This window comes from Saccopteryx leptura, chromosome 1 (genome assembly GCF_036850995.1).
Source record: "Saccopteryx leptura isolate mSacLep1 chromosome 1, mSacLep1_pri_phased_curated, whole genome shotgun sequence".
In the NCBI taxonomy this organism is placed as follows: domain Eukaryota; kingdom Metazoa; phylum Chordata; class Mammalia; order Chiroptera; family Emballonuridae; genus Saccopteryx; species Saccopteryx leptura.
Window position 1 is genome coordinate 57,799,150 of NC_089503.1, and position 16,282 is coordinate 57,815,431.

General features: G+C 54.3%; 1 protein-coding gene across 4 annotated transcripts in view; it reads right to left on the reverse strand.

Annotated features, from left to right (window-relative positions):
* PDE2A (phosphodiesterase 2A) overlaps nucleotides 1–16,282 on the reverse strand; it is a 95,016-nt gene that overhangs the window by 40,920 nt on the left and 37,814 nt on the right. For 2 of the 4 annotated variants that reach the window (XM_066367757.1, XM_066367749.1), the window contains one exon: nucleotides 11,897–11,958. The exons of the other annotated variants lie outside the window; for them this stretch is intronic. In XM_066367757.1, coding sequence (XP_066223854.1) covers nucleotides 11,897–11,958 — 62 coding nt within the window. The remainder of the gene's footprint in view (nucleotides 1–11,896; nucleotides 11,959–16,282) is intronic. 4 annotated transcript variants of the gene reach the window in all.

Genomic DNA, 16,282 nt, shown 5'->3' on the forward strand with positions numbered 1-16,282 from the left:
AGACCCTGCGGGCTCTGGGGCCCTGCACCCCTGGTCCTGTCCTCCAGTGTTCGCTCCCTGGATTGGTCCTGGCCAGACCAGCAGGGATCTAAGCTTAGAGGCTGGCACTGAGGCACAGCCCTTCTCCAGGGAAAAGGAGAAGACTGAAAAGACACTTCTTTCCAGGAAAAGTTGGTGGAAAGACACTGCAGGCTCTGGGGCCCTGCACCCCGCCCTGAAACTTGGACCCTATGGGTCCTCCATCTCCCCTCCCCAGCTTTGGTTTTCCCTTCTGCACCCTAGGCCTGGAATGTCTCTCAGCTTCAGTCTCCAGAGGACAGCCCATCCAGCCTCCTGTCTCCCTTTTTTGGATGGGGGAACTGAGCCACAGAGAGGGGAGTTGATGGGCCCACGAGCCCACTGGAAGCTGGCCACAGACTTCGGTCATGCTGTATCATTATGCAGGGTCCTCATCAGCAGGGCCCCAGAGGCAGGGGCAGGCTCCTCACACAACCCACCAACCCGCCCACCCCGCCCAGGCAAGCAGCCTGGCATCCAAAGTTATTTGCCTTTGGAGGGCCCAGGAAGCCAGAGAACAAACATCCGGAGTCTCTGGAACTTCTCCTGCTCTCTCTCCTCACAGCCAAGGATCCGGGAGCACCAGCACGGGCGCGCGCACATGCTGCCCAGGGCTAAGTAAACATGGGAGCCCGGGAGATCTCATGCGATTGTTGTGCCCGTGGATCTGTGCAGACCCTTCAGAAGCCTGAGAGATAGCCTGCAAATATCACGATGCCCCCACAAACCCTGGATGAGTTTTGTCTTGGAAATGAAAATTAAGATCACTTTTGTATTATTTCTTTTGGTTGCAAAATTCTGGATGCACTCATCAAAACTGATATACTCATCAAAACTGACCTTTTCTCTCACATCATGGGAGCTCCTGTTTTGCTGGTGACTTAAGGACATGTGTGGCCTGCCCATTAGTTGTGCATAATATGTGTCCCTACGGGCCATCATGTGACCACAGAAGAATATTTCTCTTGAGTTACTAGGAGAATGTCTGTGTGAAAGCGTGGGTCTGTGATTCTGTAGAAGAATATGTGAGCACCCCCTGTCCACGTCTGTGCATGAGCCTGTGTCCGTGTCTATGTGAGCTTGGATGTGTGCAGGGAGTGGGTAGCTGTCTGAGGGACTGTGAGTGCATCTGTGGCTGGTTTTGACTCCAAATGAGTGAGTGAGTGTACGGCTGAGAGTGTAGGCCCCTGTGCATGTGGAGGATCTGACTCCCTCCCCCAAGTACCCATCACCTCTGCCAGACCTGGGCTCACATCCTTACCCCGCCACACGTCACCTGCGTGGCACTGGACAAGCCTTTTAACCTGCCCTGGCCTTAGTTTCCTCGTCTATAAAATGGCGCCTTCTCTCACACTGCTGAGAAGACTAAGCTGGAACCACGGAAGTCCTACTTAAGCTGGCTCCCAGTCGGGGACTAGGCCGCCTCTGTTAAAGTTAGAAAGAGGTGACCCCAATCTCCCGGGCATATGCAGCCCTGAGAGTTAAGGACCGGCAGTGGAGGAAGTGGGATGGGTGTCAGTGCCACCCCACCTCTGCTGGAGCCCCTGTGCAAGGTGTGACCTGTAAGGTTAGGAGCGGTGGCCCTGCAGGTGACCAAGACACAGAAGCTGCCTTTCTTCCTGCCCACACTCCAGGTGTGCAGCCTGGGTCTAAGGGCTTCTGACCCTGAGCCTGGGGAGGACATGTTCCAGATGAGGCTCTGAGGACACCGCCTCCTCCGAACTTCCCTGGGGCTCTGTCACCTCCACCCATCCTCCACCCCTCCCTGCCCAAAGCCCAAGGGAAGGCCCTCCTGAAACCATGGCGGGGGACTGAGTAGACCCGAGATGCTAAGAGCAGCTAGACTGGTGGAGGTTCAGAGACCCCTCTTCCCCCCGCCCAACTCCCACTGTTAGAGCAACTGAGACACAGAGAAGACCAGGCATCCCCCAGGGGCACGAATGAAACTGATCACTCCAAGCTTCTGTCTGAAGACCTCATTCTGCAGCTAGAGCTGGGACATCCAAGCTTTGGACTCTGCTGACTCCAAAATGGAGCCAAGGGAGTGGGCGGGGTCCCGAGAGACAGGCACTTGCAGATCTGTGCCCTCAGCTGTTGGTACCCATCCCCACCCGGCGAGATTCCTTACTGGTGTGATTAATCAAATTACAGTATGGGGTTTTTTCTTGAGTAAATTGCATCAGGCTAATTGAATGAGGCTGCAAGAGCCTGGGCTAGAGGCTGGCAATGGGTGAAGACAGTAAAAACCTGGAAGGGAGGGTGTAGGAGCAAGTGAGGGGGGTGCGTTGACAACACTGAGAGGGGCCAAACGGGGTGTAGGAGAATACAACATCACTCACTCAGCACACCCTCTCTGCACACCCACTGGTGCTCCCAGCACTCCAGGTGCCTGGGCAGAGGATGTGAAGAGTGATGATCCCCGAGAGACGACTGAGCATTTGCTTAGTGCCAGGTACTGTCCATTGAAAAGAACTATTCCATGTCATCCTCCCAACAGGCCCATTTACTACTTGAGAGAATTGAGGCTCAAGGATACAATGATTTGCTAAACATCAGAGCAGACAGGGCTGTCCGACACCACAGCCATTGCTCTTACCCGGTGCCCACAGCAGCCCACTGCCCTGCTCCCACCCTGCCTCCAGGAAGCCATCCTGGGGAGTTCAGAGGAAGGAGGAGGGCCTCCTTCCAGTTGAGACCCAGACACCACTTTGGTCTCAATCAGGCATTTCTCCTCGTCCACTCCACACTCTCTATCCTCCCTCTGTGGTCAGCAGCTAAGGCTGGGGCGAATCCAACATGAACATGGATCACATACACCCCCATCACCTACAGCACATGTGTGACCCCTCTCACTCCCACACAACATCCCACTCATCACCCAGGACAACACACAGGTACGCAATCACTGTCACCTTCACATGGCATGTCCCTTATACTCAGTGGGACACAGCTCTTTCATAGTGTCCACAGTCACACATCACTGGTGTTACAAGGCCACACACAATGGAATGATCACTATCCCTCTCAGGGTGCCCCATCCTCTGTGTCACACATCATGTCCCCAATGCCCACAGTGTCACCCTCACACAGCATCATCATATACACATTTCCAAGCTGGTTCTGTGTCATACTGTCTCATTTAAGTGTCATTCAGGACCTTCCAACCTTAATAAAATCCACCTTTGGTTAAATGACATGATGTCTGAGATTCTTAATTTTAAAATACTTTTGCAGAGCAACCTGTTATATGGGAGAAAATATTTGCAAATCATGTATGTGATAATGGGTTAATATCCAGAATATATTTTTTTAAAGTCCTACAACTCAACCATGAAACAAACAAGCAATCTGATTTTAAAATGGGCAAAGCCCTGGCCGGTGGTGCAGTGGACAGAATGTCATCCCAGAGCACCAAGGCTGCCGACTTGATCCTGGGGTCACCGGCTGGATCCGGAGGTTGCCTACTCAATCTGACCCCCGAGGTCACTAGTGGGAGCCCTGGTCAGGGCACATATGAGAAACAATCAATGGCACAACTAAGTAGAACAACAAGTTGATGCTTCTCGCTCTCTTGCTCCCTTATTCTCTCTCATATAAAATTAAAATAGGCAAAGAACTTAAATAGACATTTCTCCATAGATGACATACAAATAACAGAAAAACACAGGAAAAATATGCTTAACATCACTAATCATTAGGGAAATGCAAAGCAAAACCACAATAACATACCACCTCACACCCATTAGGATGACTACTATCAAAAATAAAAAACAGGCCCTGGCTGGGTAGCTTAGTTGATTAGAATGTTATCCCAATATGCCAAGGTTGCAGGTTCGATCCCCAGTCAGGGCACATAAGAATTAATAAATAAACACATAAATAAGTGGAGCAACAAGTCAACATGTCTCTCTCTCTCTCTCATCTCAATACATTGAAAACAAAACACACAGAAAATAACAAGTGTTGCCGAAGATGTGGAGAAACTGGAACCCTATTGGTACACTATCGACAGAAATGCAACGTGGGGTAGCTGCTGTGGGAAACAGTATAGTGTTCCTCAAAACTTTAAAAGAAAAGTGCCGTATGATCCAGCAATTCCACTCCTGGGTTCATGTCCCAGAGAACTGAAAGCATAATCCTGAGGAGATATTTGTACGTCCATATTCATAGCTGCATTATACACAACAGCCAAAATGCTGGGGCAACCCAAGTGTCCATCAATGGACAAATGGATAAACAAATTGTGGAGTACTCATACAACAGAATATTATTCAGCCTCAAAAAAAGAAGGAAATTCTGACACAGGTGACAACGTGGACGAGGCCTGAGGATACGATGCAAAATGAAACAAGCCGATCACGAAAGGACAATACTGAATGATTCTCCCTCTCTGGGGTACTAGAGCACTCATCACCCAGGACAAACAGACTCATCAGACTCACAGACAGAAAGGAGAACGAATGGCAGGTTCCAGGGACTGTTCTGGGAAATGACAACATTCTGGAGACTGGTTGCACGTTGACAGTCCTGAACCATTTGCTTAAAAATGGTTAAGATGGTGATTTTTATGTTACATATATTTTACCACAATTTAAAATTTTTAAATAAAGTACTTTAGGAAAGAAAAGTGAAAAAAAAAGGAGGAGGGCTAGATGAATGAAATATACTCATATCTTGATAACTGTTAGATTTGGGTGATGAATATATGGCAAATTTATTGTATTATTCCTTCTATTATTGTGTGCTTCAAATATTCCATAATAAAACAATTGTACTCCTCCTTGACCTCACACCACTTTCCAGCATCCATGCCCTTTTTCTGCATCCCTTCACAGCCAAATGTTTCAAAGAGCTGACTATGCTCTGTCCTCTTCTCCTTCTCACCACCTGCCCAGGCCATCTGGCTACTGGCCCACCTTGTCACTGACACAGTTCCTGTCAGAATGGTGCACATGGTCCAGTCCAGCCCAATCTCCCATGCCCCTTACCGCAACGTGCAGCAGCATCCCTCCCCCCGAACCTCTCCCCTCCCACACTCCTGGTCTCCTCCACCCCCCTGGCTGCTCCTCCTGTCTCTTTGCTGCTCCTTTATACACCCCTGGCTTCTAGGTAATGGTGTAGGTGGGACTCTGGACGTGGGGCTCAGTCCTCACCTCTCCCTCATCCCAGCCAGATCCACGGTTTAATAAACCAACTATGTGCGCCAACTCCCAAATATATCCCCAACCTGGCCTCTGCTGCCCACTGGACATCTTCAACTGGGTGTCTGACTTATGCTCAAAACAGGTCTCTTTGTTTCTGCCTCCTTGCTCTCCCATCCCACTAACCTTGACCTTTCCCAGTCTTCACCCATCTCAGTAACATCTCCACAATCCATCACTTGGTTCTTCAGGGGAGAAGCCTGGAAGCCATCCCCATTTTCCCTCTCGCTCATCCTCCCACTCGTCAGCAAGTTCTGTCACTTCTACCTTCCAAACATCTCTAAAGTTCATCCGCTTCTCTCCAACACTCCTGCCCATCCCCTTAGCCCAGGTACCACTGCCTGAGCTGCAGTAGCCTCCAACCTGTCCACTCACCTCTTCTCAGCCTTCCGACTTGCCCCCCACATACGCTCTGCAGCCAGAGCTATCTTTCATCAAAATTATAAATGAAGCAGGGTCACTTCCCTGCCTGAGCCTGTTGGGGTTTCCCCATGACAGCATCATACAGTGTCATGTGCTCACATTCCACACTGTCACAACAATTACATACAGCACCACACATTCAACATCAGGCTCAGGGTCACAGCATCACACACTGGTTTTCATACACTTTCAATGTCCCATCCTCAGTTGCACACTCAGCCTCACTCTATCACATGCTTGGGGCACACACTCAGTTTCACAATTCAGTGTCAGGTGCTTGAGACACAAACTCAGGACCACACTTGCTATTGCACAATGTCACTCATCCATTTACATATTTGATCCTCATGAGGTCACACTCTCAGTGTTGGTGTCACTCAACAGCACACAATCAATGTCATACACTTGGTGGTACATTCACTGTCTTACACAGTCTTTGACAAGTGGTGTTGCACACTTGGTATCACTCAGTGTCACACTCAACAATTCACCCACTCCTCACTCAGTACCCTGTGATTGAGGTCACATATTTGATATCACACATCACGAACTTGGTGTCACAAACACAGAAGAACACCCACTGCCCCACAATGAGTGTCCCAGTGTCACCTCGACATCACTCCAGGTCCCACTAGCTCCCATCTGCCCCACCCTATAGGGCAGTCACCAGAGCTGCTGCCCCATGTCAAGGCTGTTTCCTGTTGTTGTGCTCAAAGTCCTCAGCCACTGCTTGTTCCTCCAAGGATTTCCTGTTGTCAGGGCTCCCATCAAGCCTGACCTAGCCTGAGATACATAGCCCAAAGCCCAAGAGCTGGCCAGCAGGAACCGTGGGCCCTCCGCCCCCTCATTCTGGCCGGACCCATGGGATCGTCCCCCATCCAGTCAACCTCGCCCAGTCTCAGCGTTCTCCCCTGCGCCTGAGCTTGTCCTGGCTCCACTGAAAGGGCCTCTGGGCCCTGCCCACTTCCAGAGTGCCCAGGCCTGCACTTCCCAGGAGGGGCACCTGGGGGTAGCCTTGGACGAAGCTGACTACATTGTCTGAATAGCTTAAGACAAGACCTGAGCTGGTCTAGGGGCTCCGTCTGAAGCTTCTGGGAGCCAGAGGAGGGGTCAGTGGGCAGGGAAGGACAAAGGGTCAGGGGTTAGAGAGTTAGGGAAGGCTTCCCAGAGGAAGCCCGCTAAGAGCTGGGAAAAAAAGGAAGAAGACAGGAGCAAAGGCTTGGGACAGAAACCCGGAAGAGCACGGCTGACAGGATGACCGTAGGAACAGAAGGCTATGCTGTGCGATTTGGAGAGAAACCAGTTTCTAGCCTATCAGCTGGCTCCTCTCCCCCAAACCAGCATTCAGATTCTAGTCCCAAGCAGGAGCCTCGGGGCACGCCCTTCCCGTCCTGCCTTTGAGGCCCCACAGATTGCCCCCAACTGCTGCCAAGCTCCCTCACCTCCTGCCCCAGGTCAGCTCACAGGAAGGACACTCAGAGGCCAGCACACGCTCCCCACACGGCATGAGATAAATATTTCTCGAGAAACGGAACTTGTTCTCATTGTGTTTACAGCCAAGGGCTAGGCAGGGTGGTGGGGGAGGGGCCCGCCAGAGGAACCTCATCCTGAGCCCACAGCACTAGTCCAGCACTGCCTCAGGCCTGCTATGTGCCTCCGAGCCAGTCCCTAGCTCTCTCTGAGCCTCCATTCCAACCCTTCAAAGGACCGAACCTCCCTGGGCCTTGGCCTGCCCGCGAGCCTTGCCCAGGCTCAGCTTGTGGCTTCTCTGGGTGTAAGTCCCTGGTATTTGATGCCTCCCCTTCAGACTAGGCTGCTCTGATGGCAGGACCGGTGTCTGCCCATCTCTGTCTTGTCCTCAGCCAGTAGGGGTATGAACAGATGGATGGACAGAGAGACAGAGACACAGGCTGGAGTGGCAGCTGAGACCGCTTCCCTGGCCCTTGTACCCCCTGGCCTGTGCAGCCCAACAGGTGGGCATGGACAGATGGCAGGGCCTCAGAGCCCTAGGGATGCCGGGTGCTATGCTAAGCTGTTGGCAGCAGCTCCCTTGGGGCCATGCGGCATCATCGAGGCCACTTGCTCCTGATGTGCAAAATTCAGGAGGAGGCTGGCACATCTGCCAGTTGAAAGCACTCACTCAAGAATTTTAAATACTTAGTCCTGCCTACAGCAGCCCTTCCAGCCTCACCCCGATGCTCCCTGCCCAGCCACCTGGGCTCTAATGACATGCTGCCCCCTCTCCAGGGGAGACCCCACAGCATGCAGCCCACATGCCGTTGCCCAAGCTAATCCTTCAGCCCAGACTCAGAGACCAAGAGTCTCAGAGACCAAGTGGTCCTTAGCCCAGGACCCAGGGGCAGAAAGGTTTTTGGAGCTGGCTTCTTAACACTAACCCAGCCTCCTGCAGCCCCTTCTAGGGCCAAGTCCTTGTTCCAGGGTCCTTTCTCCACTGTTCCCAGTCCTTCGCTCGTCCTTGTTGCCCTCAGGTGGCCTTCTCAGAAGCTGAGCACATAGACATCTCTGACTAACCAGCTGATTTCTGGCCTCATCAGTCAGTGCCCTTGGTCCTCATCCTTCACAGTCCTAAGGCTTCCTCCCCTAGGAAGTGTCCAAGACTGCCACCAATTCAACAACTGCCCCCTTCTTAGAACTACTCCAACCCCCTCAGCGTCACTCTCATTCAATCAAGAAACATTCATTGAGCACCTACTATGCCTGGTATAGGGGCCCAGGAGAGGCAAAGGAGAGAACTCTGGTTCCTACCACCTGGGTGTTTATAACTGCATGGGAGAGGATATATAACCACACGGGGTAACTAGTTACCTGACCATAAGCTCAGGGAAGCTTGAGCGCTGTGAATGCCCAGGAAAGAGGGGAGACAGACTTGACCTGAGGTGGAGAGAGCAATCTGAGGGAACTTCACTGAGGAGGTGACATCTAATCTGGGGCTTCAAAAGGGAATAGTTGGGAGGGAAAAAGGAGGGAAGGCACTTGAGAGAGGGGTCAGTACGAGCAAAGGCAGGAAGGCCAGGCAGAGCTGGTGTCCTGGGGAGTGAGCACTGCCATGTCTGGGAGCAAGCAGTGGACGTGAGGGGCCCCAGCAAGCAGGGCTGACAACGCCACACCAAGGGGTATGGTCTTTACCCATCCCACGGGCAGCAACAGAGGAGCCAGTTCTGGGCAATCATTCGGGTACTTAGTGTGGATACCTGCGCCCTCAGCTGTGTCTGCCTCTCCCCCAGGCCGCACCCCAGATGGGGGCTTGACAGCCAGCAGAGAGGGGATGCACCCAGAGTGTTCAGTTTACTATGTAACCTGCTTTGGCTCTCACATCCAGAGGGAGTAATGACCCTGGCCCCAAGCCAGGATGCCAGGCTAAATCCAAAGAGCCCCTTCCCCAGGCCGGCCAGCTGGACAGGGGTCCAGGGAGACATTCCAGAGGGAGTGCTGAACTCACAACTGCTAGGTGGGGATGGGTGCTGGCAGCCTCCTCTCCTGGCTGTCACGCTGCCAGTGCCAGGAGAGTGTGCGGTGCTCACAGAACCTGCATGAACCCCCACTCAGCTGCACGGTGCACTTTATCTCACAGGTCACAGCCTGGCTCTGGCTGCAAGGAGCTCACCCTCGAGGGAAGCAAGGAGGGTGCCAGCTCCCTCCAAGGACCTGCTGTGGGCCAGGCACTTCTCACATACTGTCTTTGTGACTTCTCCCAGAAGCTCTTCTGTGATTGTGTCTAATAAGTGATTGTGTCCAATAGTGATGGAGCTTCTTATCCCCTTGCCAGGTAAGGAAACTGATGAGCAGAATGGTTAAGGGACTGGCCCAAGGTCATATACCTAGGAAGTGGTGAATTTGATGTCATGCCATTGGACCCCGTGATCTGTCCACTAGATGAGGCCATCTTGTCTCTCCAGCCTCCACCCTGACAGGAGAGCTCCTCATCATCTCCCCATCCCTTTTCTCTCTATCCCTCCAGCTGTCTCTATGGTCTGAGCAACACCCTAGGGTCCCTACTCTCTCCATTCCTGTCCTTTCTGTGTTGGGGAGTCCCCAAGGGTAGCAACCTATCTCTCCCAGCAGGGCCGAGCATGAGATGGGGTGCTAACTGAACCCAGAAATAGAGTAGGTTCTTCAAAAGACCAGGCAAACACCTGCCATCTTCTGGGTGGGTATAGAGTTGGGGGCGGGGGGAAGCAGTACAGAGCTGAGAGCTAAGGGCCTCACAGCCTAAGGTCCTTGGTCTGAGGAGGGGGCAGCAGGCCCCAGACAAAGGAAAGGTGGAGAGAGAATAGAGACAAAGGGATCAAATGAGGATGACCCAGGGAGGCCCTGTGGCAAGAGTGAAGTTTGACAGGCTGGGAAAGGGGCAGAACTTGAATTTGCAGGGAGCAGGGCCAAGAGCCTAGGCCAGTGGTCGGCAAACTGCAGCTCGCGAGCCACATGAGGCTCTTTGGCCCCTTGAGTGTGGCTCTTCCACAAAATACCACGTGCGGGTGCTACCTCGATAAGGAATGTACCTACCTATATAGTTTAAGTTTTAAAAATTTAGCTCTCAAAAGAAATTTCAATTGTTGTACTGTTGATAGTTGGCTCTGTTGACTAATGAGTTTGCCGACCACTGGCCTAGGCCGAGGGGGCTGTGCACAGAGGCATGAACAAGGGGCCTGGACCTGGCTCCTTCTCTCAGGGTCCAGCTCCCATTGCCCAGGAGGGTCTCAGCTCTCCACAGCCCTCTCCCTCGTGGCTCCCTGGGAGGATGACAAATAGAGTCTTTCCTGGCGGGTGGCAGCGACTGCTGAGACACTGCTGGCTCCCAGGAACACCATCTGTCCCAGCTCTGGGGGGAGCCCCACCCCACAGGGAATGCCAGGGCCATAAATAAATTAATAATGACTTTCCAGCACCCCCCGCCTCCCCAGCTCCCAGCCGTAGGGACATTATCAGGGCTTGGCCCCGCGTCCCAGCAGCCCGCCCACGCTGACCTCGCTGTGCCCGGCCCCTGTCTGGGCATCGTCTTTCCCGGTCAGCCTTCCTGGAGGGCAGGGACAGAGCGAGGGTTGGGCATGAGACACATCTGGGCTCCACTCTCAGATCTGCCTGGACTTGCTCACACTGTGACCCTAGTAGGTCTCTGCTCCCCACATGTAAGAGAATAACAGCCCCTCCCTCACGGGGAGGTTGTGAGGATTGAACAGGGAAGTGTGTCTAAAGCTCCTGGCACAGAGGAGGGACTGACACACCAGCAGCCTCCCCTTCCTCCCAGCAAGGCCTGGGCACAAGATGGGCTGGTGCTGGTCTTGCTGCTTGGTCCATCTTACACACACCCTCCTCCATACCTGTCTTCACCACCTCCAGCCCACCCCATCTCTGCTGCTTAAGGCCCTCCTGAGCACTGAAGATTTCTAAGAGGAACCCCAAAGGCATGATCGGAGCTGGGGATGGCAGCCCTCATTTCAAAGAAAATGCACTCATTGAGAGTCAGAAATGAAAAGCAGCATAGTCGAAGACATACAGAATCACATAATGGAGGAGCAGGGTGCTTATGGCACAGACAGCAGAATGCCCCAGCCTCTGACTGCCTGCGCAGGAGAGCTCAGAGGAGGGTGTGTGGCTTCCCGGAGGAGGGAGGCTAGAGCTGAGCCCAGAAGGATTTGGGAAGCTGAGGCAGGAGGAAGCCAGCAGAGTAGTTCTAGGGAGACAGGAATGGATGAAGTGGGGACAGTGGCCCGGCTTGGGCTGCAGAGGAACATGCGTAACATGTAAATTTTTTAGCAGACAGGTGACAAGCTCAGATTTCTGTGTCAGAAAGATCCTTCTGGCAGCAACATGGAGGATGGGGGCAATGGAGAGCAGTGAGCTGTCCAGAGGGAGGATGACAAGCCGGGCCTGGGGCAGGCAACGGGAATGGAGAGGAGAGAGATTCGGAAATCAAGGAGAATTGCTGGGTGAGAGTGGGGAGGATGAGGGAGGAGTCTGAAATGACTCCCAGGTGACCTGGGAGGAGGGCCAATCCTCAGCGGAAGGGAACCCCAGGAGGAATAGGGTGGGATTGGTGGTCGTGGTGTGGCTAGCCTTAGGCTGGAGGGGGTGGGGTTTGGATTCGGCTCCAGCCTCCCAGTTCTCCAAGGGGTGGGGGCAATGCTCAGACTGCCACCCAGCCTGTGCCCCCACCCCTTCAAGCCCACCCACTCTCCCCTCTGCTGAGCTCTCACCTCCAGCCGGGCGTCTCTACTTCCTGGGGGCACTGGCTCCTGTGCAAGGAGGTCCCGGTTGGCTGCAGAAACAAGAAGACCAGGAGCTCAAGCCTGCCAGTCCTTCCCTTCTCCCCAGCCTGTTCACCCGCCCAACCCAGAAGACCCCAGGCTTCTTGTCCACAGCAGCCTCATCCAGAGAGCCTAACCTGGCTGCACCCTGCTTTCTCCCCACACTCCCTTCCTGCTCCCTGCTCACCTGGGCACCTCTAGCTCTGGCATATTTACTGCCCCTTGACTCTGAGAACTAGGTCCAGCTCTTTTTATTTTTTTTAATTTATTTTATTTTGTTTTTTAGGTGAGAAGAGAGGAGATAGTGAGGCAAACTTCCCGCACGTGCCCTGACTGGGATCCACCCAGCAACCCCATCTGGGGCCAATGCTCAAGTACTGAGCTACTTCTAGCGCCTGAAGCTGATGCGCCTGGACCAACAGAGCTGTCCTCAGCACCTGGGGCCACACTTTGAACCAGTTGAGCCACTGGCTGTGGGAGAAGAGGGAAAGAGGGGGAGAAGGAGTAGGGGAGAAGCAGATGGTCACTTCTCCTGTGTGCTCTGACCGAGAATCGAATCCAGGATGTCCATACACCAGGCTGACGCTCTACCCACTGAGTCACCAGCCAAGGCCAAACCCAGCTCCTTCTTTCAGCTCAGAGCCACTCAGAAGTGGAATCTACCACATTTTTACCCCTTCCCAGGCCCCGTCCACTTCCGCTTCTCTCCTGGGAACTTCATTAGCCCTTCTCTAAGCCTCAGTTTCCCCATCTATGAAATGAAATTTGTAATGTCCAGCTCACAGAGTCGCTGGGCTGGGCTCCCAGCTAGGATTGCTGTCAATCCTAAGTGTGTGCAACCATGTGTGTGAGCACCCCAGCCTGGCACCCAGTTATCTGGGCTCCAAATGGACCCCCCAACCTGCTCTCATCAGCACCACTTCCACAGCTCTTCAAATGCGGTGGACACACCTGGCACAGCTCACTTGATCTCCAGAACCCCACCGGCCAGGTAGCATCCAGAAACCCCAGCTTGTCTGGGAAGCACTGCCCAGGGGCCGGTTGCCCCGCCCCACCCCCACCTGACAAGCACACCCAGGCATGGGACAGGCACAGGCGATGGGATATTCTGAGCCTGGCTTTGTGCCCGTCAGCTGCTGGCCGCCATGCCTGCCTGGCGCGGGCGCAGGGCTGATTTGATTTGGCAGCTTTGGAAGCATGTGGTAGGGACAGGGAGGGGGAGGGATGATGAGATACCCATCCCTGCTAGGAAATAAACAGCCTCAGGCACTCAGCGAGCTGGGGGAAGGCACAGTCTGGAATGTGGGGTCTGGATGCTTGCCTGGTGCCCCCCTCATCTTGGCGAAGCCCTGGATGCCTGCCTATGACTGCTGGAATCTATGGCTCTCCTTGGGTCACAGGGGTGACAGTAGCTGCACCTGGTCTTGTGGATGCTTGTGGTCTGGTTATCTCACAACTCCCTGCGTCCTGTGGGGTCTCTCTGTTCAGCCATGCCTGCTGCTGGGCCTGAACATGGCCCAGAATGACAGAGATCTGTGTGCCAGGCAATGGTCTAGATGTGGCCATCTCCCTGGGTAACTATGGCCACATGGCTGGGCCTCTGTGGGGGACTAATTGCAGGCCAAGATGTGACAAGATCACCCATGTGCCTAAGTCCCCTGTAGGTCCTGGTATGCATCAGCTCTGGCCTGTTCCTTCCCTCTGTGCGATGACCCTGCTAACCCAGCCATGTCCGGCAGAGGAAATGACGAGGGCCGAGATAAGTGTCTGACCCCAGGGCCCATCCCTTTTGTCCAGGAGTCTGAGCTTTCTTTTCCATGTGTCCTCTGACGGTCCACCCACTGTGATGCCTGGGACAGCCCCCTCCCCTTCCCTGAGAGGGGCCAGCTAGTTTCACTTGATTTTCCAACTGCCCCTCACCCTCCGGCTCCATGTCTCTGACTTCAAGCGTAGGGAAAGTAGACAGGATGAGAAGAGCTTCAGATATGCATCCATGCTCCTCCATAATCCCACCTTCCTGCCTAATCCCCTAGAGCAGACCAGCTCACCCCTCCCAGAGGCCCCAGCCACCTACACTGCCCTGTTAATATGCCGCTGGCGTGCCGGGGACCCGGCTCCACAGCCTCCAGTAAGAGAACTGCTACTGTGGGGTCCAGGGTTGATTCTCTGACCTCCACACTGAGAGGTCAAGGGTGGGGGGGGTCAGACCCTAGTCCCAAGGGGCCCTCAGGCCAGGACTGTGCCCCAGACACCACCAGGTCAGAGTAGGGTGGAGCCTGCTTTGGGGAAGACGCAATGTCTCATCTGTCACTGCCTCCCCATTGTCCAACTGTCCTCTGGGGACCTCAAGGCTCTCCCCACCCAGCCACAGGAAGCTGAGCCCCTCTTGGAGACCGAGGAGAGGCTCTAGGACTAGGGGGAGAATCAGCCATGCCGTTGGGGTCACAGAGGCAGAACCTAGGCTAGTAGAAATCATTTGTCTCAACGGGTCTGGTAGGATGCCTCTACAGTCTGCAGAGAGGTCCTGGGGAACTTCCTAGAGCAGGTATGTGGTGCCTCAAAAGACGAGGACAGTAGGTTCCAGGACAGCTTCCTAACTATGAGATACAGATTTTCAGCTGGTACTTGTATATACTCATGTATGTACTTGCGTGTGTGCATGGGTACGCATCTCCGTCACGGAGTCCTGAGCTCTGGTGTGTGTCCCAAGGGCCAGGTCTGCCCAAGGGAAGGGTCAGACAGGCAGCAGGCACAGTGACAGGAAAGAGAGTAATCTGGGCAAAGAAGAGGAAGGAAGAACAACAGCTCAGGGATTAGGAGAGAAACCTATCAAGTTGGTCATAACACAGTCCTCAAACCCGAGACACCAAGGACAGCGTGCTTCTGTGACCCAGTCCCTGCCACAACCTGTTGTGCAACTGCCCCTCTGAGGACCTCCCCTACTCTGAGCTACCTTCCTCATCTGAAGGATAAAAGGGTCGGACTTGATGATCTCCAGGGCCCTTCCAAGCCTAACTGTCTTTTTTTTGTATTTTTCTGAAGTTGGAAACAGGTAGGCAGTCAGACAGACTCCCACATGCGCCCGACTAGGATCCACCCGGCATGCCCACCAGGGGGCTATGCTCTGCCCATCTGGGGCGTTGCTCTGTTGCAACCAGAGCCATTCTAGCGCCTGAGGCAGAGGCCATGGAGCCATCCTCTGCGCCTGGGCCAACTTTGCTCCAGTGGAGCCTTGGCTGCAGGAGGGGAAGAGAGAGACAGAGAGGAAGGAGAGGGGAAGGGATGGGCGCTTCTCCTGTGTGCCCTGGCCAGGAATTGAACCCGGGACTCCTGCACACCAGGCCGACGCTCTACCACTGAGCCAACCGGCCAGGGCCTAAGCCTAACTGTCCTTTTGAGAGAGACTGATACACAAAAAGCCAGAGATGGAGACTTTACCAGGATGGGACCAGAGCCCGAGGGAAGCAGAGATGAAAATGAGGGATAGATGGGACAGCAGGAAGAGGAGAGTGGCTGAGGGAGGAGAGAACCCCAGGGAGGCCCATGTGGGTTGGGCAGCTGGGGCGGGGCTCCCTGCCACGGACCCTATCCTCAGGGCCAAGACAGGAGGAGGCAGACAATAGAGCCTTGTGGATGACAGGGAGCAGCTGTCACCACCCCATCTGCCTTCTGGCCTGGGGGAGGAGAAAGATGGAGGGGTGACAGACAAGGGCTCTGCCCCCTCAACCTGAGCCCTGTCTCCACGCCTGCTCTCCAAGCGTCCCAGGGAGAGGGGAGAGCGCCAGGACTGGGAATCAGGAAGCCAGGCTTCAGGCCCTGCTGTGCTGTGTGACTTGGGCTGCTCCAAGCTTCTGTCACCTGATCTTCAAACTCAGCAGTGGTACTGGGCTTCTGAGGAACCCAGCTGGGGCAGGCTCTCTAGAGGCCTGAGGTCCTTCTCTCCAGCCTCGATATCCCCCCCGCCCCCGCCACCGCTCCGACTCCAGTGTGGGTACTGAGGCATGTGCACAGCCCAGGAGGCAGCAGGCCGCTGGACAGCTAGGCTGGCCCTTAGCCAGGTGGCCCGGCCACAGGGGAGTAGCTGGTGGTCATCAGCACTCCAGGCACCCTGGCCTGGGACCTCCGTTCCTTAAGCCCTTCTTACTGCCACCCCCAGGGCAGAGCAGGGTTCTCCCTCCTCAGCCTGCATTCAAGGGGCACTGGCAATGCCCACACTGCCCCTCTGGGTGCCCTGGCCTCTGCCCTAGTCAGACGCCCTTGTATTTAGGGCCCAACCAGACAGGGGTTTGTGTGTTTCCGTGTTTCCGTGTCTGTGTCCAGGAAGTGCTCATGTCC